At 35.7% G+C, this 24,559-nt stretch overlaps 1 protein-coding gene across 2 annotated transcripts; it reads right to left on the reverse strand.

The window, feature by feature from the left end:
- Positions 1–1,491: 1,491 nt before the first annotated feature.
- Positions 1,492–24,055, reverse strand: LOC114534009. Of its 2 annotated transcripts, none has more exons than XM_028555649.1 (3): positions 23,983–24,055; positions 23,123–23,235; positions 1,492–1,761 (listed from the first exon to the last, which is right to left on the reverse strand). In XM_028555649.1, the coding sequence occupies exons 1-3, from the start codon at positions 23,989–23,991 to the stop codon at positions 1,566–1,568; spliced, it is 318 nt and encodes a 105-aa protein (XP_028411450.1). In that variant the 5' UTR covers positions 23,992–24,055; the 3' UTR covers positions 1,492–1,565. The 2 variants fall into 2 exon arrangements, 1 of the variants encoding a protein (XP_028411450.1); XR_003688108.1 differs by lacking the exon at positions 1,492–1,761 and adding an exon at positions 19,892–19,945.
- Positions 24,056–24,559: the final 504 nt, after the last annotated feature.

The following is a 24,559-nucleotide window of genomic DNA, read 5'->3' on the forward strand; positions in this document are numbered from 1 at the left end:
CCGTTTCAGGCTCCATTTCGAGTATTAAATTGAGTTTTTTGATAGGGTATTAATTGGGGGTAAGAATACATTTAATACATGTAGATTCTGATTCTATTTTTATAACAGCATCGCTGCTATTTCGCCGTTTAAAGATGTCAGTGGTCGTGTATGGTGCGTTGACACGTCGCACACGATTGAAGAATACGACCAAACACAGCGCGAATCATTTACATTAATTCGTGAGCACATTACACATATTACACGCTGATATGAGCTTTATAAGGTTATCATAATTTATATGAACAAAAGCTTTTAGTATAAGCGCGAATTCCAAAATGCAAGAATTCCAAACTGCGATGTGCTTCTGAATGTCGGACAACATTTAGGTTCACAACGCTCAGTCTGTACTTATAAAGCACAGCGTGCTCAGTGGCAGTGCTGTCTGAATACCGAACAACATTTAGGTTCCCAAGGCTTCTAAATGAGTTTGAACTGTAGTGTTTATGAACTGTAGTGTTCAATGGTTTATTTTAATATGTAGTTTTGTCACTTCTGTGAACATTGCTGGATGATCTTCTTCAGAGTACTGCTAACCCCCCCTCAAATAAAATCAGGAAGTTCCCTGCTACCTGTTAGCCCTCAAAAAATCAGGTCTGCACTCAACATTGAGGCCACGTTTACACTGTACCGTTTTCATAGAGTCCTCACGTTGTTTTCAATTCTCTGAAGAAAGGAAAACAAGACTAATCCTACTGAACAATATGAAAACGGTACAGTGAAAACGAGGCCTGAGATGTGGCGGAAATATAGTCCTGTGTGTACAGTAACCAACATTAGATTGATTTTTGAATTCGTTGTGCATCAATTCTTTAAATACCGTAAACTGATTTGATATGTACATTTAGGGTTGGCGTCGCCAATGTATGTTATGTATATGTTTAATACCCCAGAAGTTTCCTCGTGTATAGACATACAATCTGCGCTTTGATTTTTCAAAACATAAATCGACTTAACAGTAAGTTGAGTTTGGTAGTACAACCTGTTCGAAGTACAATACAGTAACGTGTAGATTCATATTTTCCAGAGAGAAAATTCAGTGTATTAAAAAGACAATGAAAAATGGCCAAATTTGGCGTTTCGGAAATACAAAGTCAACATTCAATTAGCAGGGGACTGCCGTGGTAGCAATGAGCATTTTGGGATACCTATCCCTAAAAAAACACAAGTAGCCAGAAAAATATCCATAAGTTGTCCTGTAGTTATCTATATCTTATCCATAGATGGACATGTCTCGTACCCTGAGATCCCATGGCGAAAACTGTGTTTTGTGTCGACGAAAAAAAATATTAGCAATTTAAGACACTGGCCCTATCGGCCAGTGTAATAAAACGGGCGTTAAAACGTACAAAATAAAAATAGTCATCATAATTCTATTTTTTGCAATTTTTTATGATTGTGAAAAGGTCTAATAACTATTACACGATAATCTAAAATTTACTAAGAGTGTTTAATTACATTCTACACTTCATTCGCGATTATATCATCATTTTTCATCATCAATAACGGAAGGAGAGAAACCAGCCTCAAGAATTGTGGAATTCTGGAATGCATCTTTTATTTTTAGTATTTTTTATACATCTCAACTTTAATGTCTTCCCAAGACCATTGTCATTATTGTATTTATTAATACCCACCAAATAGCTTTGAAATAGGTTTGTAAGGTTACTGCAGTCTGGCTTGCAGATTGGAAGATATCCCCGCTTATGTAGTGCATCAACTCTGCAAAAATGTTGATAAAGGTTAATCCATAAACAATTCCACAGAAAGATTTATCACATCAAAGCATTGTCATTGCAAACGCATGAGAGTGATTAGACACCAAAGTTGTTCACTGTTGCGTAATGGAGGTTCAGTATATACGCGGGAAAAGCATATTAAGAGAAATTAACTATATATATAGGCATAGAAGAATATAGGAATATGGTCCCCCTCAATTAACGTTCGATTGACGCCACTGCCAACTACAAGCGACATCATCAGACTAAATTCAGTTTAGCTATTTTATCTATTATTCTATCTATTAGTACATTTAAATTTAAGCATAAACAATAAACTATACAATTACAAACAGTTAAGAGTTAAGAGTTAAAATTAGCTATATATAAATTTCATGGTACACTAAACGTCTATTTAACAAGTAGATAACATCATGGATAATAACTATCCATGATAACATTGAAGCGTTGTCTGCATGTTCAATTATAGATACACGGATGGCGTCATTTGTGATAAGAAGAAAACTCAGTGGCCACGAGCCACCTGGGCGAGTAAAAAAATTAGAAAAATTCCGAAATTAAAAAGGCCAATAGTTTCCCCAATACTTGGAAAATGGTCAAAGTAGAAATTTCGCAAATATCACGCGCACATGATCTGTAGGATTGACGAAATGCTATTGGCTAGCTTAATGTGATTGGCTGATAAAATAAAACAAGATATTACTGATCAAATTCGCTAAAATTTTCTGTGACGTCATTCCGTGCGTCTGTCCTCTTATAGATCATGGCTCTCGACCAAAGAAATTGCTTGAATTCTTAACGTTATTATACAAATAATTATATACAAGTCCCTACTTCTTTATATACGCCCCTATATACTTATATCTCGTGTTTGCATAGCCGGACAAAATCGCAAGGTTTTCATATGGGGATTATTCTTGACAGGCACATCATATTATTCTTGAGTGCACATCAAGTAGCTATACTATAGTGATACATGTACAATTCTTCGCCATGGCAAACTAAACAAAGTAATCTCATGAGCTGGAGAGACCTAAGTCTTTATTCAATACTTTAAATGTTTAAATGGGTCAACACCTTATTATCCCCAAGCCGGCGCGGAGCGCCGTGCGAGGGTACAAATCCCGCCCGGAGATTAGGGGTTACACCCGGGTATTGTGACAGAACATAGCGAAATCCAAAGTTGTCCAAATTCTATGTCATGGACCGTAAAACATCAGCAACTTAAATGTCATTTTTTGCAGACTACTTTTTTTAAAAAAATGTTTCGTAAACACAATATGAAATGCAGATCAAATAAAATAATATAAAAACTGGAAAAAGATTAAAATATGATCAGAACTGGGGGAGGTTAAGCCGTGGACAACTCGTACTAATGGTCAGGTAAGAATGCATTTTATGAGCTTGGTATGTCGTTTTGCAAAGATCGACTGCAATCTCTGCATGATTTCAATAATCGAAAAACAGCATTCGACGTTTAGGGTTTGGAGATTTGAATTATTTTTGCTGTTTTGAAGGTTTAGCTATAGTGAAGTATAAAAACGAAGTCTATATGACAATAATTTCATGCAACGTAATGCAGTAGGTAAACGGTGATTTTATTTCACCTTCACGACTGTGTTTGTTTCCGAAAAATGTGAAGCATCAGCTATTATATTGAGGTTTGGCCTGCTCAGGAAAAAATCTGCTTCGTTTGAAGCAGATTTTGGGGGGCTGCTGCATTTTGGGGGGATTTGAGGGGCTGCTGCATGCATGTATTTCTATCAGGTGTCCCAGAAAAAAGTACTCCGGTTTGATTCATAACAGCTTCTAGCTAAACTAGCTAAGCTATTAAACTGAAATAACTTTCACTAGATAGAGGGAAGACTAACTTAGATTTTGATTTATTACAGTTGTGTTTTACTTAAAAATTTACGGAGATATCAATGTTCAATGGTAGCATATTAATTTTCTGGATGTGTCTAAATTATGCAAAAAACGCCGTATCAAATATTAATCAAGCTTTTCTCAACTGAAACGTGCACTATTAGCAGTAAATAAATGACACTTGACAAATTGTTTATTATATGAAACGAAGTATTATTATTTAATGAAGAAAAGATTACAGCCTTTTTGTAATTACACATAATTTATAACAGTATCAGCGCTATTGTTTTCGTTACGTTTTGTTCAAAAAATGTTGGATGCATGTCCCTGGGGAGTTGCATGTTGTGCCTTATGGAATTATGGTTTGAATGTGTTTTATTTGAGTTTATCCTGAATATGCGAAGATTAAGTAAAGATCAAAGAGTACGGGTGTGTTTATTTACTGCTAATAGTGCATGCTTCAGTTGAGAAAAGTTTGATTAATATTTGACACGGCGTTTTTTGCATAATTCAGTCACGCGCATGCGCAAACGTAACAATCGTCCAAAATGTGACAACATTGGAAGTAGCGAGTACCGTTTTGGAGTTGAAATTGGAAGTGGATAGGTAGGCGAAGTACCGAATTATATTTACTGTGTTATTATCATTTTCTGCAGTAGTTTTCTAATAATATTATTTAGTTTTTAGTTGTATAATGTTTCTGCTTTGTTTGGTGAGAGTTAAGGATTGTGATTAGAGTTTTTGATGTGAATATAGCCGCTATACTCCGCCATGTTTATTTACTTCTTACGAAAGTCACAATCTTAACGCTTTAAAATTTCCACCCTGCCAAACTGTAATACGTCATGTATTTTCGTATCGGTACTGGTAGTGGAAGTAGATCTTAACCTCCCTATTATTATGACTGGCCGCGGCAATCAGCAATATCGATGTCATTGTTTTTGAACTACTCGAGTAAGGTTTCAGCTAGACTAGTGCTTTTGCGCCGTGTCCTCGTATGTCAAGGAGGGTTAAAAATCGTTCGACAAGACCAGAGGGCAAAACATATATATCGAAAAATGCATGGCAGTTGGTCAACGTGGGAAATATCAGGGATATAGAGTCTACAGGCAACAGAGGCAGAGAAATACTTCTCAGCCTTAACCTCTGTAAAGATATGCTATACACGGGTTGCCATTAGGTGGATGAATTCCTCACAGATGTTCTTTTAAAGGTAGGATGTGTTACCCTTCCCCTTGTTTGCGTTACGGTTGATGGGTTGCGCTAGAAATGTATGGGCCAGGGATAGTTCTAATATTCCTAAAAGTAATTGCCGTTTTTTAGCGATCCAAACGATCTCATCAGAACCACGAGTTTACAAGCTACGACGCGTTAGCTCGACGTCGCTATAGTCAATTATTTCGCTAGAAATAAGCTACGGGCAATTAATTATGCTACCAGGACTATGACATAAACATACAACGTACTAATAACCTCCGATATCTAGCTGATATTGCAATTTCATATAAGCTATCAAACAGCTATCACAATGTCGCACCTTTCATGTCATCTGGAGAGGCCGTGAAAATGGCTCATTTGAAAGCGTCGTGGGACCACGAATTATGCATACCTATTGTCTCGCTTGTGGAGTTTCTCTGTTTTGCGATCTGGCTGCGTCGTGAATCGTAAACTCCTTAATTATTAACAGCATTACGGTTCGCTGAAAAACCGAGCCCATTTAGCTACCTACGGTAGCTCGAGTAATTAGAATTTTTCAAAATGACCACAAAATGAAGAGGTCGAAAGACGAAACATGTATAGTCGCATAGTTTATATTTTATTTCTTTAACTAAGATTTTAATTAATTCAAACATTCACTAACTAACATTATAATTTTTCATCAATCATTTCAAATGTAGAAAGCTAAACATACAGAATCGAACATGAAAATGAAAATATGGTTTGATATTTGCCGATTAATATTAAAATTGTACGACAAAACTCGCTTTTATTCAACATTATATGTTTAAGTGAGTCGATAGCTTTATATCATAATTATTATTCAAAAACAAATAATCACATGAAAGTGCATGAAAGAACCTTGCTTTCGATGACTTTGGACTCCGCTATATGTTCTGTCACAATTTTCGTGTGTAACTGCTGATCTCAGCATGGACGGAATATATTAGTATAATAATATATGCTGCAACTCTGCTTTTCTGCGCCATAATAATATAAATTATAATATACCTGTACATCATAGTATTCTCGTTGTTGTAATTCCAAAAGGATTTATGGAACTTTCTTGGATACGTAAACGCATGCAATTGTAGGCATACAATTGCGGCAACAATTACACAGAGCTAAAAAATGCATAACATAAAAGTTAATTCTAATATTCAAACTTAAGCAAAATAAATATATTCATCCGGCACATGCAACAGTGGTAGCTATATACTAAAGCGTATTCTCCATTGTGATGCCAAATACAAATTGTTGAAACATGTTTCTCTTAGCTTTGAGTAGTTTAAAACCTCCCTATTCAATATAAAGGAAAATCTTTTGACATCTTGAGAAACGGCCTTGTTTTCTGCCTTTTAACTACAGCATGCACATGCAATTGTCGCGTTTAGCAGAACGCTATATGATGCTAAATTTAATAAGCATAAATTTCAGTCCGTCCTAACTCGAAATACGAACAAGTTGAAAAAAAATTAAACACGCAAGGGTCCATAAGATGTATAAAAAATGAAGTGATATACATATCTATTTGCCCTCGTAAAATCTATTGTCTTTCAACTTTCCATCATGCACTTTCAACCACTCTAGTTTTATCGACATAATATCTATAACCTTGTTCTATCGTAAAAATCCTAAAAACTCTAGAGAATTACTTGATTAAAATTAAGCACAGCTTTTCAATTAGACGAAATTTTCGTTTGATTCTATTTTATTTCATTTTTTTACTCAGTATAGATGAAATTTACAAACACGAGACTCCGGAAAAACTAAACATATGTAGCTACTTTTTGGACGCATATATAAAAATACTTTGCTTTACGAAGGCTCATTCGACCATAAGCAGTTAAGCACGTAAAGCAGGTAGCTATACCTTAAACATCTCTTATCTTCTTCAGCAATTGTCTTTATCTCTTTCAACCGCGGCGATGTGCATGAAGAGGGAAAGAGAAAGTGAGCTGCTATTTTATATTGTCGCAGTTTGAAATTTTTTTAAAGAAGCACGCACGGTTGCAGCTGTAAACTTTTAAACTAAGAGCACTCGAGCATAACTACAGGGCTTTACGCTCACACTTACCTAAAAATGCTCTTATAATTATACATAGGCGACTGAAATGCTCTTATACATAGGTTTAAAGCGAGTAGTCCACGTGGGCAGTAAATAATTAATAGGCTATTATGGACAAAAACCTAGAGCTCATTGGGTGAACAAAGAAACTATTGTCAATTCCTTAGCAAAAATTTAGTTTAGTTAAATTAACCTTGTATTCCCTTTCAAAGACTAATATTCTCATAAGTATAACAGCAGAATTATTGAAGTTTTTCCATGCAGTTTCGTCGTAGAAGCTATTGCCATTAACACAATTCTCGTAGAATGTGCCGCTTTTTGTCTTTATATTATATATAGTATCCATGCACAAATGTATGTTTACAGAAAATCGGTAAACAAGAAAAGTCCAAATCGAGTGAACTTCACTCACGAGAAAAACTCGCAAAACACTATCAATGTGTTTTCAAATCCAATGATGAAGTGAGGAGCGAGCTGTGGTCAGCTATACGTACTTTACCGGTTAAATCATCACGCAAATTTAGCATTGCATCCAGCTATTCCATTTCCCTAGAATTAGTCATACCTCTTAATTTAAATGGGCCTTAATAATTGCAAACCGACAACGGTAACACAATGTTTAAAAAAGATTGGTCATAAAAGTGAACTTCTCTCATTGTCTCGCCAAAGCCTTAAAATATCATCACTAAACATGCAAGCTGCAAATTATGTATTTGAATGGATATAGTGGCACTACTATACACTTACTTCAGTGCCGTTATATATACATTAATACTTTAATTGCAGAACTGTTCAGAAATATATTCTGAAATTCAGAATATATTTGATTACCAGAAACTATAGTAATCTAATAAAAAATTATTCGCCAAATATTATTCGCTGGCAATGTGAATTTATTATATACATGCACAAGCGCCAGATATGAGGTATGCTGCAATTTCATTGGTTGGCTACTAGACAGATATTAGCTCATATATCTGTCTAGTAGAGACAGGCCCGGAGCTACGGGGGAGGGGGTTTAGGGGGGTGTCACACCCCCCCAGAAAGTTTATTCTTAGGTTTAGTCGGTAAAATTGCTATTTTAGTCGGCAGACAAACATACTGTTGACACTATAGACCGATCCAATATAAACTTGACAAAGTTTCATCTAGAGTGTAATCGGTACAAGTCCGTCGATCAGTCGGTTTAGATTACCTTACACCCTTCCCTGTAAAATATCCTGAGGACGGCCCTGAGTAGAGAAAGTAAACAAAATGGCTGAAAGATTTGGGGAGTTGAGTAAAATAGAAATCCAAGCTTTAGTTGATAATAGCGCACCAAAATGCACCGAAAGGGCGACAAAGTTTGTGTATATATCATAAAACAGTTCACTCTCGTCGTATATGGCAGCTCATATACGACTCGAGTTCGCAGAATAACTGTTAAATATATCGTTAATTAAATTAGTCAGTTCAACGACAATGATATTTCGGCTATTCATTTCAATTTTATACACATGGAAATATTTTTAAAGCATTTTAAATTATTTTTTTCGTAGTTTTCGGTAAGATATTTTCTTAAAAATGAGTGGCCGTTTAACATTTTACACTTAGCATTTGAAGTTTAAAATGAAAATTCGTTTATTTGTAAAATTCATGAAGGCATGTTTTTAAAACGACGTTATATGGGAATGGAAAAGAATGGACGATATGAATCGTACATTTGAAGTTCGATATCTTGCCAAAAAATAACCTGTGTCATTTAATGCTCTATATAACAACCGCCTAAAATATGTTCAGTAATATCACATTTATATATACTAAAAAAGCATTTGCTAGTGTTGGCAAGACAAACCCGACGCAAAAAGATAGAGCAATTAACATTGGATTATAATTTGATCATGATTGTCACGCCATGGGGCATTTTTCAACTCAATTTCAAGGCAATTTTCAAAGCAATAATATGGCCACTGAAATATTCTTAGACATACTGACTTCTCATTAAATAATTATGCAGATGTCAAATATCCAACGCCGGTAAAACAACGAGTCGTATTATACAAAATTCTTCTAATGATTTTTAGTAAAATTAAATTGAGGAATTTTTTATTAAATAACGCATCTGAAGCACTGCATGAATCGATATTCTTGCATGAACGCTCATCGCCTCGTTAAAGAACGCTGATCGCCTCCTCGTGAGATCAGAAACTTCATGCAACGTCAGCGAGCACCTGCTGACAAAGGAAAGTCTGTTTTATTGTATTGAAACAATATTTATAGTTGAAGACGCTTTATTAAATTGCCGACAAGCATAAATTAATAAACTAAAATATAGATATATGCATGGCTAGTGTTTTAAGCTTTGTAAAGTAACTTAAATCAGTCTGGTAATTAACAGACTGACGCGTGTGCACTCCATTCGCGCAATGTTAAGATATAATTATGTGAAAGCGCCTAGTCCTATAGCAAGGCGTCCTACGTCTCTCCAAGTATATTCATTACACATGCATGCATGCATTTAAACACGAGAACTGAAGAAAGCGAGTGTTATCAAAGCGAGTGTCGCCGGGTATCAATAAGTCATTTTGACCGATAAGAAATACTGATATGTCGGGAAATTGTCTTTATCGATACGGCATGTTTACAACTACTATAATCAGGGACTAATATTCAAGTTGACTCATTCAAGAGAGACGTAAAAGTGTTATTTTATGCTTGATACAAACGGCTCCTGACATTAATCTTCTCTGAGTCTAAGACCCGATGCAAGCATGAAGCATGCAGTGCGAAACTCGCGCACACACACTAAAAAATAACTTCTTATTTAGTTAGTAACTAACACAAGGTTTGTTCAATGAAATATCGGTTATAGATCTTTACAATAGGCCGATCGGTGATATTCCTTTGCAAGGTTGAGAAACTTGAGAGAAAGTGGTTTATTATGCAATACGGCACTTTGTTTAACAAAATATTCAACAGAAAGGGTTTTTTGTTCATGCCCATGCACGCTATAGTGGGGGCTTGGCTGCATCCTTCTGCCGGGAAACTCTTAAGGTCTGTTCACGCGATCCAATTTTGTTGGATCCAATTCACTTCTGACGTATGGAATATAGTCGGTTATCGATGAAGCAGTAGTGCTTTGGCTTCGGTGGATTTGCTGCTCATATACATTTCAAGACAACAGACTATAAAACATCCATCAGAAGTGAATTGGATCCAACAAAATTCGATGGTGTGAACAGACCTTTGGAATTCATAAGGCGAATATTGTTTGTTGTCGCTGAGTATATTTTCCACCTTTTCTACATTTTAGAAATAATTTCTTATAACAATAATACTTCATTTCCATTCCGTGGCATATCGGTGGAAGGGTTGAATAAATTATTACAACTTCAATCAGTCCCATCGCATTGTTGCATTGGTATAGGTTTGTATTCGAAAATATTATTTCGAGATCCATAACTGAAAGCGCGTTGTTAATGTGCTTTGCACTTTGATCTTGTAAACTTTCAAAACGGAAAAAAATGTATTAATACATTTCGAATGAAAATATAGTCATCATCAAGGAGACTCTTTATTAACTTTGCGAACCGATTATCGTAAATTAGCGACAATTTAATTAAATGGGTGTCGCTTGCGCACTAATTTCAATTCCACGCCCACCCACATAATTATATAGCGGCCTTTTAGTTTTTACAATACATATAGAGTGAAAATATAAAACGTTAAACAGCTATTGTATTGCTCAACGTTTTAGCCGCGTTTTCTCGACGAACTTATAAAGTCGCGCACATTCATGCATGCGAACATTTCGGTAGTTGATGAATTGACGTGTATAATAATTATACGAAACAAAAATAAGTAATTTCGCGTCTAAAGCCGGTTTTCCACTAGCCATATTTTTCGCGCGAATCGACATTTTACTTTTGTTCCAGAGCTCTCAACTGCGACCATCTGGAACAAATTGCTCAAATACAAAGGAATAACGTCGCTTTGCGCGAAAAATATTGCTAGTGGAAAACCGGCGGCTTAACATCTGTGCATGTCGTTGATTCACCGTGTATACCACTGTAAAAACTGAGCGGCCAACAGCTCAACTTTGCGTTTCCTTTCAAATACGTACTGGTCTTTTCACTAGCTTTGATATAAGCTGTCGAATAAAAACCGCCGCACACGAGAGCTATCAGCTGAGCTAACATATATAATTGAAAATACCCAAGTTTAGTGACATGCAATTCATGCTGTACTTGAAATCATGTGACCTTCTGCCTTCACTTATTCAAAGCATGCAATGATAAACAAATTATTAGATATTTAGGCCTTTGCGTTCGTGCGTGCCGGTACGTACGTGTATATGTATGAAAAACGCGACAGTGTAGATACTGAGAAGCTTACAAAAAAAGAAAATGATTAAATAGAATGCACGAGTTTATATAATAGAAGTGAATACATGTAAACAAGAAGGCTTGTTGTTTTTATCGAATCGGTGAATTTGATTACATTTTTCAGTCTTCAGCTCGGAATTTGTAATAAGCGCAGCGGCGCTTAATCGATCATTTACGGTAATTCAATTTCTGATTGTGTCCAAGTTCGTATGATAGAACTGCCTCGTGAGACTGATAATATTATTTAAAGTGACTGCTGAAAAAATTAGGAGCGTTCAGGAAAATTTATATGTGGAGTCAAAAAGACAAGATCTTGAACAAACCCTTAATCTCAGCTGAGCTAACGACCTCGCAAGGCAGTTGGCTCAGCCCGAAAAACATCCGCACACGTGAGAAACTTACCTCTCGAGGCGAATTTCTTGCGGAAAACTATCCGCACTCGAGAGTAACATGCTGAGCTAACAGCAACGCCGGCCCGCGTGTGGTCTTCTACTGAGTTAATAATACTCACGTGCATGTGCGGCGGGTTTTAGAGAAAGAAATTTAAACTATTAGAACTGTAATATGATATGCGACAATAAAACTTTAATGTTATATACTGGCTGTGATGAAATTCTCAATAGTTTTAATGTAACTGTTAACGTTTATTCGATCATTTACGTGCGCTGTATACAGGGTGTCTCAAAAAAAACGCAACACTTAAATATGCAAGAACATTAATACAGCTCTAAAGTGCACCTCTGGGAATTGAAAATGGCTCTTAATCCTTCATTTAAAATGCTAAAAGTCATTTTAACTGAAATGTGGTGCAAACCCGAACAATATTAATATTCTTGCATATTTAAGTGGTTGCGTGTTTTTTTTAGACACCCTGTATATATTTGAACAAAAAAGAAATACCCAAGGGAAGTAATTTCGATCATCAAAACGTTGCGAAAAGGCTGTTTCATTGATCCAGAGGTCGGCGCTTCAAACTGTGGCCAATGTGCAGGACAATGGAGATTTATAGTCGACATTGTTGAAGGCCATTATGACGTAAAATTTAGTAGACTATATGAGTGAGAGTTTGAATAAAAAGTCAAGATACCCAACTTATGTATTCACGAATATAACTTTTTTTTAAAGTAGGATTGAAATCTAGTCGAAATATCTGGATAAAACGTCGTTGAACGGAGGTCGTGGCGAATCGATCGCGGACACAGTTTAAGCAGATTGCCTTAACTAACCCTCTTACATCTCTCTTGGATGAGACAATTTTTATATTATGCACTAAATAGTTTTTTAAAATACCTTAAACTTAATGGATATATTAAAAATCCGCAACCATGGTATTCATTTCGCCAACATTATGTTGATGGCGTCTCGATGGAGTTAATTGCTCTGAACAGCGATATGGCATATTGTGTTTAAATTCGTAATGTGTTTGTTCAAGCAATTTGTTAATGTCAACGCAAAGTTGAATTGAAAACGTGTTTCAGGCTAAGGGGCTGTTTACATGAGCCCGGTTACCCGAGATTCAACGAACCGTGAGATGATTTTGAGGTATTGAAATAACAGATAACATGATCCTGGCAGTCATATAATCACCACAACAATAGCATGTGCTTGTTTGGTGTCATAAAGACTTATTTCAACACCTCAAAGTCCTCTAGCTCATGCTTCGTCGAATCTCGCGGGTAACCGGGCTTATGTAAACAGCCCCTAATAAGAATTTATAGGGTATTAGAATATAATCAGTTGGGATATTTGATATTGTGGTCGATTATATGAAAAGTTTTTAACTCTTCTCTTCAGGTTTTTGTTTGACTGAAATGTTAGAAAAGGATATAAAGCGAAAGGCATTTTAAAAACAATCTCCAAAAAGTTTTGTGGAAAAGCTTTATTGAGGCCCAGTTCTTCGATATGCAGCTTGGCTCACTGACTAGTGCGGTGTTGCTGTGTATTGTGAACATTTTCTTCATGATTTTTGGAACGCTTTTAAATTGTATGGTTATAATATCTCTATGGAAGACATCACAACTTCGAAAGAAATTATGCTACTATATGATCTTTGTGTTATCGTGCTTCGATCTGGCAGTCATCGTCATTACTCATCCGTGCTTGATAACATCTGTCATAGTTTTATCGTTGGCAAACTACAATAAGGAGTTCACGTTAACAGTTGGGTTTCTATGCATGCTTTTGTATAGTTTTTCACTGTTTGCACTGTTAACGATGAACATTGAACGGTTTTTTGGTATAGTTTACCCGATCTTTCATCGAACATCCATCACAAAGAGACGGCTCCTATACGTTTTAACATGTCAGATTATTATAGGGGCTACTTATTCCATATTAGCTTCGCACGAATTGGTGATAAGCTATCAATATTTGCCGACTATTGCCCTATCGCTCTTCTTCCTTGCGTTTGCTTGTTTGAACTGTAAGATGCTAGCAATTGTGCACTCACTACGGAGCAGCAGTTCAGATACTAGCGAAAAACTACTGTGTCTGCTTAAAAAGGCTTCAACATGTTCTTTAACAGTTCTGTGTTTATTTATATGCACTTCTCCAAACATTCTGTTGGGTATTTTATGCGTCTATTGGAAGAAGAGTCTTTACGACGAAGAAATACTGCCAATCAGTCATTGGACAGTCACCTTGATGTCCACAAATTCTACATTTAACTGTCTGATATTTTTTTGGAAAAATGCAATTCTTCGTCGAGAAGGAGTGAAGATATTAAAAGTGCATGTATATGCCTTCCGTTGAAGGTATATTTAATGCGTAACGTTGACAGTATACAACTTTGCGACAAAAAAACTATTTAAACAGAGACTGATAATGCATGATAATGATCGACTTTATTTAAACACGGTATATATATATATATATATATATATATATATATATATATATATATATATATATATATATATATATATATATACACCCGTTTGCAAAAACGTTGGCCGCAGATAGATATATAGATAGATACCCGAAATCTAATTAGAATTGCATATGTTGTGTAATTTGATTGAGATCCCATGCAAATGTATTCATATGCAATTCTACTTAGACTTCGAGTACTTATCTATCTATCTATCTGCGGCCAACGTTTTTGCAAATGGGTGTATATATATATGCATGAATAAGCAAATAGCTATCCACACCTTACAAGGTCTCGACCACAAACCACGATATAGCGTGTGCTGCAACGCACTGCATGTATTGCGTAGGGGAAATGACTTATAGTTTTAGTTCTTCCCCTAGCCAAAAGTATAAAGCCTGAGCACAGCTAGACAATGGTAGCACACAAATACTGAAGAAAGATAAGAAGGCTAAATCTATATATAGAGCCATACACCTGACGATCGATGCTAATTTAAGCTGACAGCACACATCAACATGGTGTTCCAACTACAGAGCTATTCGCTGTCCAAGTTACCAGTCAACCTATCCAACTATGTTACTCAGACGAGATAAGTTATTATAGTGGATAATGTCAATATACTTCGTTAAGTTTAAATTAATTACTATAGTTCATTAAAAGTTTGAAATTGCTCAACACTGTTCACATTAATTTTTTGGTTCGTTCTCACTGGCGAACGTAACAGTTTGTTTCCTGCGGAACTGTTCGTCTTACGTGTACAGATATGTATATTTACAATTTTTCAAGTGGAAGCTATATAGGCTCGCTCTGCGCATTCGGTTCTGCTCAAAACAATCTGAGTACTCTCTGGGTAAAACGCATGCAACTTTTGTTTGCACACAACACTGATGCCCCCGATTTCGGCTGAAAGGTTAACCTTTTCATACCATCATCCACATGCATGCAGGTAAATCAGCCTTAGGTCAGTAAAATCAATAAATTTAATATTTTTGAATTTGAGTAGCTAATTATCCTTTTAGCAACGGCAAACCTTCCGATGAGTATATAAAAAGGGCAAAGCAGGTGGCAAAGGAAGAATAAGGAAACATGCTTTAGTGGTGAAATTTAGGTCCAAATTATAATTTCGCAAAACATGCTCTTTGTGGTGACATTGTCGCATGAACTCATTTAATCAGTCGTCTACAGTTTTGTCTCAATCGATAGCCTAATGCAACACAATGTCATCATCATATATGTTTCATTGATTGAAATATATTTTTCATTTATTCCTCTCGACATTAGCCAGTTTTATCATTTCTTTGTTATAATTTATTTTTCATTTTACACAAAACTGTAATTTCATATTATCCCAAATTAACACTTGAGAAGTTTCACATGGACTTTGCCAGTTTCGTCCTGTGTATATTCAAATGATTGCAATAATCAATACATAAACCATCAAAGGCACTTGAAAACTCACTTCGAAAGGTATTAGACTATAAATCCAAGATTCGGCAGGCATAAATGTAATCTTTGTCTGACAAAACGTAATATATACTTTTGGCACAAAAAGTTGGGAACACTGTATCAAATTAATTTCCCTTTCTTTCTTCAATATTAACCACGATATTACTAGCAGTGCTATTGAAACACTGTTACAGCCATACGAACGATTCTGTTGCCCTTTTTTGACACCGTTTAGTTCTAGGTCTACCTGATACTCCTCTCTACGTCTCATCTACACTGGCAATCTAAATATGGCGTAGCTCTTAAAACATTTTATTGGTGGCCCCCTTAAGCCCATGTTACACGGTCAATTTTGCAACTTGCAATGCAATTCTAGAGATGATATGTAAATTAGGCAACCGCGAAACAATTCTAGAGATGAGAGATGTAAATTAGGCAACCGCGAAACTTTAATGTTTATTAGCTCCATGTACGCTAACATTTGAATACTCTGTACTAAATTAAATCTCTTAAAAGTAAGATTGCATTGCAAGTTGCAAGAAAAATTGCACCGTGTAACATAGCCTTTACTTTCGCGATTTTTGGTGATGGACTTCATCAACGTTGGATCAACTTTTGGACCAATTATTGAAAGAGTGTATTGATTGAGCTCAGATAGAGAAAAATTATTTGCCCGTGTACCAAACCGCGAAATTGAGACATCTGTACCTGTCTTTTTTTCCGAGAACTAACAAAAATAGCGGAGTGCTTTTTTCATTTTTTTTTTTATTGAACATTTCCGCTCTTCCTGAGTTGAGATTTCAACGGAATGGAATCATATACAATCGCCTGTTTCACACTGAATTGCGGACCCACTAAAGTTGCAATATCGATGTGAAATCATTTTCTACGGTACGCGGTGATGACAACGGACTGGGTGTCATAAATACCTCAGAGTCATTTTACTCAGACTCTCTATAAAGGTACACAAGGTGACCGCCTTAGGTGATAAAACTGAGCAATTGATTGTTAGTCATGTAGGTGTAGAGTTCTTGTTTTCGTCTGTGGGGGGGAGTCAAACTTTAGATACATGATATTTAGGTAGCAACACCTGACATTAGATACAATAATAAATAGGAATTTTCCTCTTGACATATAATTGCATCGGCAGTCATGGTTTATTGGTCAATAGGCGGATATAATATTTACCAATGATGATGACTATGTGGTTAGAAAAGCTAGTGAAAGGTAAAATAAACAAGCTGCCATGTATTTTATGATTTATGTTATCAATTTTTGTTATGATTTATGTTGTGTATTAGACCTTTTTATTACAAAGTTACAAACAAGCTATAAGTGTTCCAAACCGCATGCTTTAATTAGATAATATAAAAGTGTGAAAACATAATTGCATTTCTTTAATTAATAATACAAAATCAATAAGGATACAGAATGTGGTAGCTGCAGATCGAAATTTCGTATTTTGCAATTGCTTTTCCGAGTTGTTTGATATATTATTATATTCACTAATGATATCGTTTTATGTGTATATAAGGATGCCTTTTCAAAGATAAGGATGTCTTTTCATTGCTCTGATGCAATAATTACCTTCTGGAAAATTTTAGACCCCCCCCAGTAAGATATCTCGTGGGCAGCACTTTATAGCAAAAGTAACTTCCAGTAACTAGGACATAATAGAACAAATGGGGATAGACCATTATTTATGAAACACGAGAGCTATGATCAAACATGGATCCGTGTTGTTCTTTTATTATCCTTTTATAGATTTTTAACTTCGTGGCGAAATTTATCACATCTTTTACAATGTAAATGGACAATTATTCAAGGCTGTGAAAAAAGGTATCCGAGCTAAGAGTATGAGGCGACTCGTCAGTGAATTGAGACAGTGGAAACAACTCAAAGTAATACAAGATTTGGATGCATCTCCTAAGGTGCCAGAAAGTTATCAAAAGACCACAGCTAGTGGCGGAACAGGTTGTAATTCTATAATGGAATATTAAACTTTACACTTCCCTGCCAAATTAAACAGATCTTCGCTATAGATCTCTGTTTAGTCTGTTAGTTGGCCAAAATGGTTTCGCGGTTTTACGTGTAACCTACTCATTTTTGTGGAGCAATGGTACATGCTCTTGTTCATAAAAAAATGGCTCATGTTCAGCCGTTCAGCATAATGCACCTTGAACAATTAGGTTTCATCATTTAAATTAATGGCTGCTGAAGACTTGACCTTCTAAAATCATTATCTGATTGACCACATGGTGGGGTGGACTAGCATAATATACAGGATTTACCAGGAAAACTCTAGGGGGGGGGGCATACAGGGTGCCATTTACAGCTGAAACATGAGCAACAATCAATCATCAAGAAAACTGGGGTCCCAATCACCATAAACATGAGGGGAGCACTGGGAAATTCCACAAGCAAGGTTATAGAAACGTGTTTACAGAATTTACCAGAAAAACTCGTGGGGATCGAGGGGAAATACGGGGTAGAAAGAAAGTGACAAAGTGAAATATGGAAAAACTTATTTCAATGCTAAAAGATGAATCCACAGCACAAACGCTTACTCTGAAGGAGTTAAAACTATTGTAGAGATCCGGCAACTACCTCGTGTTTGAATAGGAAAGAAAAAAATTCCCTAAAATATAAAAGAAACTTTTCGAACTTTTTAGAAAACGTTTTTATTCCCAACCAAAACAAACGTGTCGAAAACGCGTTATAGCTAATAGCTTAATTTTATGCATAAAATGCAGCACAGACTAAGCTGAAATACAAACGAGTGAAAAACTGAAACTCATTGTTTAATCAACTCGTTTATATTTAGTCTCTCAACTTAGTTATTAACATGATACTTATCATCAGAGTTTGACATGCTCAAAAGTAGTAAAAATGCACAACATAGACATTATGCATAATGACGTATCTAGCCGTGGCACGGCGAAAAATTCAAACTTCAAAATTTCCCGTCGTGACTACTAAGACCAGAATTCCCTGCAGGAGTCACGTCTTGTTACGTCATTATGCATAAGGTCTATTGGCTTCCAGAGAGGTATGTACTAAATTAAAAAGATGGGCTTTAAAGAAAGGCAAACTTTTCTCAAAGAGAAAGCCTTTTAGTCAGAGCTTCCACTTGTCAGGAAATTTCCTGGGAAAAGAAAATATTGGCCTTTGGCAGGAAACATGCAAGGAAACATTTTTGAAAGGAAATTTGAAGGAAATTCAAGCTGGTTGCATTTAAGTCAATTTTAAAATAGTCAGGATGTAATTTCACTAGTTTGTCTTTATTTCTGCATATATTTCACTCCTTAGTTGACTACTGCACTATGCTGTAACTTGTCTTTCGCCCAATTTACAGTATAATTTCTGTTTTGAGGGGAACTGTTACCCTATTTGTTTTACGTGTGCCGCAATTTAGTATTCTCCCCCCGAGTCATAAAAGGAGATACTAGAAATACAGATATTTATGGATAAAACTGGCAGGAAAATTACAAGGAAATATCAAAGAAATTGGAAGGAATATGAAGGAAAAAGAGAGAAAAAGGAAATTCAGATTAACAGTAAGTGGAAGCACTGCTTTTAGTTTTTCCGAATGTGAATCCCATGAATACTGTAAAACGTGTGACAATGGAATTTAGCAATATGCGTCTATTTCCAGGAATTAGGTAGGAGTTCAGTCAAAAGTTTAAAAAGCATACGAATTTCAGCACAATATATTGCATATAGGGCTAAATATCGTACACACTTGTCAACCATGAAATAATCTCTATTATCTTAATAAAACGGGTGTTAAAACGTACAAAATAAAAAAAGTCATCGTAATTCTATTTTTTTGCAAACTTTTATGATCGTGAAAAGGTCTAACTACAGGGCCGTAGCTAGACCGCTTAATTGGGGGGGTGTATATTCATATATTCATGTTTATATACCATAGGAACAATAGCATACAAAAGAAATCATTCGGGCATAAGACGAATATATGAATATTCACCCCCCCCCCCAATTAAGCTTCTAGCTACGGCCCTGTCTAACTATTACACGTTTAATAATCTAAAATTTACTAAGAGTGTTTAATTACGTTCTACACGTCTATCGCCATTATATCATTATTGTTCACCACCAACGGAAGGAGAGAAACCAGCCTCAAATGTTTTTGAATTCTGGAATGCATATATTATTCTTAGTGTCTTTACGACATCTCACCTTTAATGACTTCTGAAGACCAGCCATGCTATTTTCATTAATATCCGACAAATAGTTATGAAATAGGTTTGTAGGACTACTGCAGTCTATCTTGCAGATTGGAAGATATATCCGCTTATGTTGTGCATCAACTCTGCAAAAATGTTGATAACGGTTAATCCATGAACAATTCCACAGGAGAATTTATTACACCGAAGCATTGCCATTTTAAACGCATGAAAGTTGTTCACCGTTGAGTAATGGAGGTTCAGTATATACGCGGGAAAGGCATATTAAAATTGAGCAACGTTTTGTGTCACTACCGTGGGCGTCATCGAAGTTAATTGAGGGAGGGATACCATATAAATTCACATATTCTGTTAACGTTCGATTGACGCCACTGCCCACTACAAGCGACATCATCAGACTAAATTCAGTTAAGCTATTTTATCTATTATACGTATAGTAAACCGAAAGTAAACAAATAGTTTGCCTATAACTTGGAAAATTGTCAAAGTAAAAATTTTGCAGATATCACGCGTACATGATCTATATGATTGTCGAAATGCTAGTGGCTAGCTTAAGACACGTGCTAAAATGTGATTGGCTGATAAAATAAAAAAAGATATTACTGATCAAATTCGCTAAAATTTTCTGTGACATCCATCTTTCCGTGCTTCCGTCCTCTTATAAATCATGGCTCTGGACCAAAGAAATTGCTTGAATTCTTAACGTTAGTATATATAAATTATATACGTACAAGCCCCTACTTCTTTATAATTATACGCCCCTATATACTTATATCTCGTGTTTGCATAGCCGGACAAAATCGCCATGTTTTCATATGAGGGGATTATTCTTGAGTGCACATCAAGTAGCTATAGTGATACATGCACAATCCTTCGCCATTGAAAACTAAACAATGTAATTTCATGAGCTGGAGAGACCCAAGTCTTTATTAAACACTTTAAATGTTTAAATGGGTCAACAGCTTATTATCCCCGAGCCAGCGCGGAGCGCCGTGTGAGGGTACAAATTCCGCCCGGTGATTAGGAGTTACGCCCGGGTATTGTAACAGAACATAACGGAATCCAAAGTTGTCCAAATTCTATGTCATGGACCGTGGACATTCAATGGTCATAGCACTTCTGCGCACGCGCAAAATTTGGACGAGCAAGGTCTGGTGATTAGCAACTTGCTGATTGACTCAGACAAAATGTTTGTATTTCAATGTAAAACATCAGCAACTTAAATATCATTTTTTGAAGACTACTTTTTTAAAAAAATGTTTCGTAAACACAATATGAAATGCGGATCAAATAAATTAAATGATATAAACACTCGGAAAGATTAAAATATGATCAGAACTGGGTAGGTTAAGCGGTGAACAACTCGTACTTTATAATCTTTGAAATGGTATAGGTAAGAATGCATTTTTTGAGCTTGGTATGTCGTTTTGCGAAGATCGACTGCAATCTCTGCATGATTTCAATAATCGAAAAACAGCATTCGACGTTTAGGGTTTGGAGATTTGAATTATTTTTGCTGTTTTGAAGGTTTAGCTATAGTGAAGTATAAAAACGAAGTCTATATGACAATAATTTCATGCAACGTAATGCAGCAGGTAAACGGTAATTTAATTTCATCTTTACGACTGTGTTTGTTTCCGAAAAATGTGAAGCATCAGCTATTATGTCTGGCTAGCTCAGGAAAAAATCTGCTTCGTTTGAAATGGCGAGGGGTTGCTGGATGCATGTCATTGTGTTTCCACCGTAGTCATAATTATTATTCGGAAACAAGTGGGAAACAATATATATCGAAAAATGCATGGCAGTTGGTCAACGTGGGAAATATCAGGGATATGGAGTCTACAGGCAACAGAGGCAGAGAAATACTTCTCAGCCTTAACCTGTGTAAAGATATGCTATACACGGGTTGCCATTAGGTGGATGAATTCCTCACAAAGTGTTCTTTTAAAGTGCCTATATCACTTGTGGGATCTTTACGGATTTGAATAGGGCTTGAAAAATTTGTTTATAAGTTCTACAACCTTTTTTGATATTATTAAATAGTTTCGAAAAAACGTCGGTTGGGGGGACTGGGACTCAGGAATGATTTGCAAACACGCCGTCTTCTAAAATGTAAACATGAAGAGTTTCACTGGCGATATAGTTTGCACTTTTCAAGAAAAAAATGCGGGAACGGTGCGTTGTGTATGGCTGTAGCAACTGGGCGAGTTTTTCTCAAAATATTTTACGCTATTGGAAGGTCGAAGTAAAATTCCAATATAGGCACTTTAAAGGTAGGATGTACCCTTCCCCTTGTTTGCGTTACGGTTGATGGGTTGCGCTAGAAATGGATGGGACAGGGATAGTTCTTATGTTCCTAAAGGTAGTTGCCGTTTTTTAGCGATCCAAACGATCGCATCAGAACCACGAGTTTACAATTTACGACGCGGTTAGCTCGACGTCGCTATAGTCAATTATTTCGCTAGAAATAAGCTACGGGCAATTAATTATGCTACCAGGACTTTGACATAAACATACAACGTACTAATAACCTCCGAAATCTAGCTGATATTGCAATTTCATATAAGCTATCAAACAGCTATCACAATGTCGCAGCTTTCATGTCATCGAGAGACCGTGAAAATGGCTCATTTGAAAGCGTCGTCAAGAATCACAACGCTGTCGTGGGACCACGAATTATGCATACCTATTGTCTCGCTTGTGGAGTTTCTTTGTTTTGCGATCTGGCTGCGTCGTGAATCGTAAACTCCTTAATTATTAACAGCATTACGGTTCGCTGAAAAACCGAGCCCATTTACGGTAACTGGAATTTTTCAAAATGACCACAAAATGAAGAGGTCGAAAGACGAAACATGTATAGTCGCATAGTTTATATTTATTTCCTTAACTAGGATTTTAATCAATTCAAACATTCACTAACTATAACGTTATAATTTTTCATCAATCATTTCAAATGTAGAAAGCTAAACATACATGCAGAATCGAACATAAAAATGAAAATATAGTTTGATATTTGCCGATTAATATTAAAATTGTACGACAAAACTCGCTTTTATTCAACATTATAATTTATGTTTAAGTGAGTCAATAACTTCATATCATAATTATTATTCAAAAACATATAATCACATGAAAGTGCATGAAAGAACCTTACTTTGGACGACTTTGGACTCCGCTATATGTTCTGTCACAATTTCCGTGTGTAACTACTGATCTCTGCATGGACGGAATTTATTAGTATAATAATAATATATGCTGCAACTGTGCTTTTCTACGCCATAATAATATACATTATAATATACCTGTACATCACAGTATTCTCGTTGTTGTAATTCCAAAAGGATTTATGGAGCTTTCTTGGATATGTAAACGCATGCAATTGTAGGCATACAATTGCGGCAACAATTACACGGAGCTAAAAAATGCATAACATAAAAGTTAATTCTAATATTCAAACTTAAGCAAAATAAATATATTCATCCGGCACATGCAACAGTGGTAGCTATATACTAAAGCGTATTCTCCATTGTGATGCCAAATAAAAATTGTTGAAACATGTTTTTTTTAGCTTTGAGTAGTTTAAAAACTCCCTATTCAATATAAAGGAAAATCTTTTGATATCTTGAGAAACGGCCTTGTTTTCTGCCTTTTAGCTACAGCATGCACAATTGTCGCGTTTAGCAGAACGCTATGTATGATGCTAAATTTAATAAGCATAAATTTCAGTCCGCGCTAACTCGAAATACGAACAAGTACAAAAAAAATTAAACACGCAAGGGTCCATAAGATGTATAAAAAATGAAGTGATATACATATCTATTTGCCCTCGTAAAATCTATTGTCTTTCAACTTTCCATCATGCACTTTCAACCACTCTAGTTTTATCGACATAATATCTATAACCTTGTTCTATCGTAAAAATCCTAAAAACTCTAGAGAATTACTTGATTAAAATTAAGTACAGCTTTTCAATTAAACGAAATTTTCGTTTGCTTCTATTTTATTTCATTTTTTTATTCAGTATAGATGAAATTTACAAACACGAGACTCCGAAAAAACTAAACATATGTAGCTACTTTTTGGACGCATATATAAAAATACTTTGCTTTACGAAGGCTTATTCGACCATAAGCAGTTATGCACGTAAAGCAGGTAGCTATACCTTAAACATCTCTTATCTTCTTCAGCAATTGTCTTTATCTCTTTCAACCGCGGCGATGTGCATGAAGAGGGAGAGAGAAAGAGAGCTGCTATTTTATATTGTCGCAGTTTGAAATTTTTTTAAAGAAGCACGCACGGTTGCAGCTGTAAACTTTTAAACTAAGAGCACTCGAGCATAACTACAGGGCTTTACGCTCACACTTACCTAAAAATGCTCTTATAATTATACATATAGGCGACTGAAATGCTCTTATACATAGGTTCAAAGCGAGTAGTCCACGTGGGCAGTAAATAATTAATAGGCTATTATGGACAAAAACCTAGAGCTCATTGGGTGAACAAAGAAACTATTGTCAATTCCTTAGCAAAAATTTAGTTTAGTTAAATTAACCTAGCTTGTATTCCCTTTCAAAGACTAATATTCTCATAAGTATAACAGCAGAATTATTTAAGCTTTTCCATGCAGCTTCGTCGTAGAAGCTATTGCCATTAAAACAATTCTCGCAAAAATGTGCTGCTTTTTGTCTTTATATTATATATAGTATCCATGCACAAATGTATATGTTTACAAAAAATCG

The sequence above is a fragment of the Dendronephthya gigantea genome, unplaced genomic scaffold (genome assembly GCF_004324835.1).
Source record: "Dendronephthya gigantea isolate DGI-Jeju-01 unplaced genomic scaffold, DenGig_1.0 000096F, whole genome shotgun sequence".
Lineage (NCBI taxonomy): Eukaryota > Metazoa > Cnidaria > Anthozoa > Malacalcyonacea > Nephtheidae > Dendronephthya > Dendronephthya gigantea.

Excerpts from the sequence above, each read along its gene's own strand:
- LOC114534009 (XM_028555649.1), bottom strand. Across the intron at positions 1,762-23,122 it reads GAGAATACTGTGATGTACAG|AGTTGATGCACTACATAAGC; the intron begins GTATATTATAAT and ends ACATTTTTGCAG.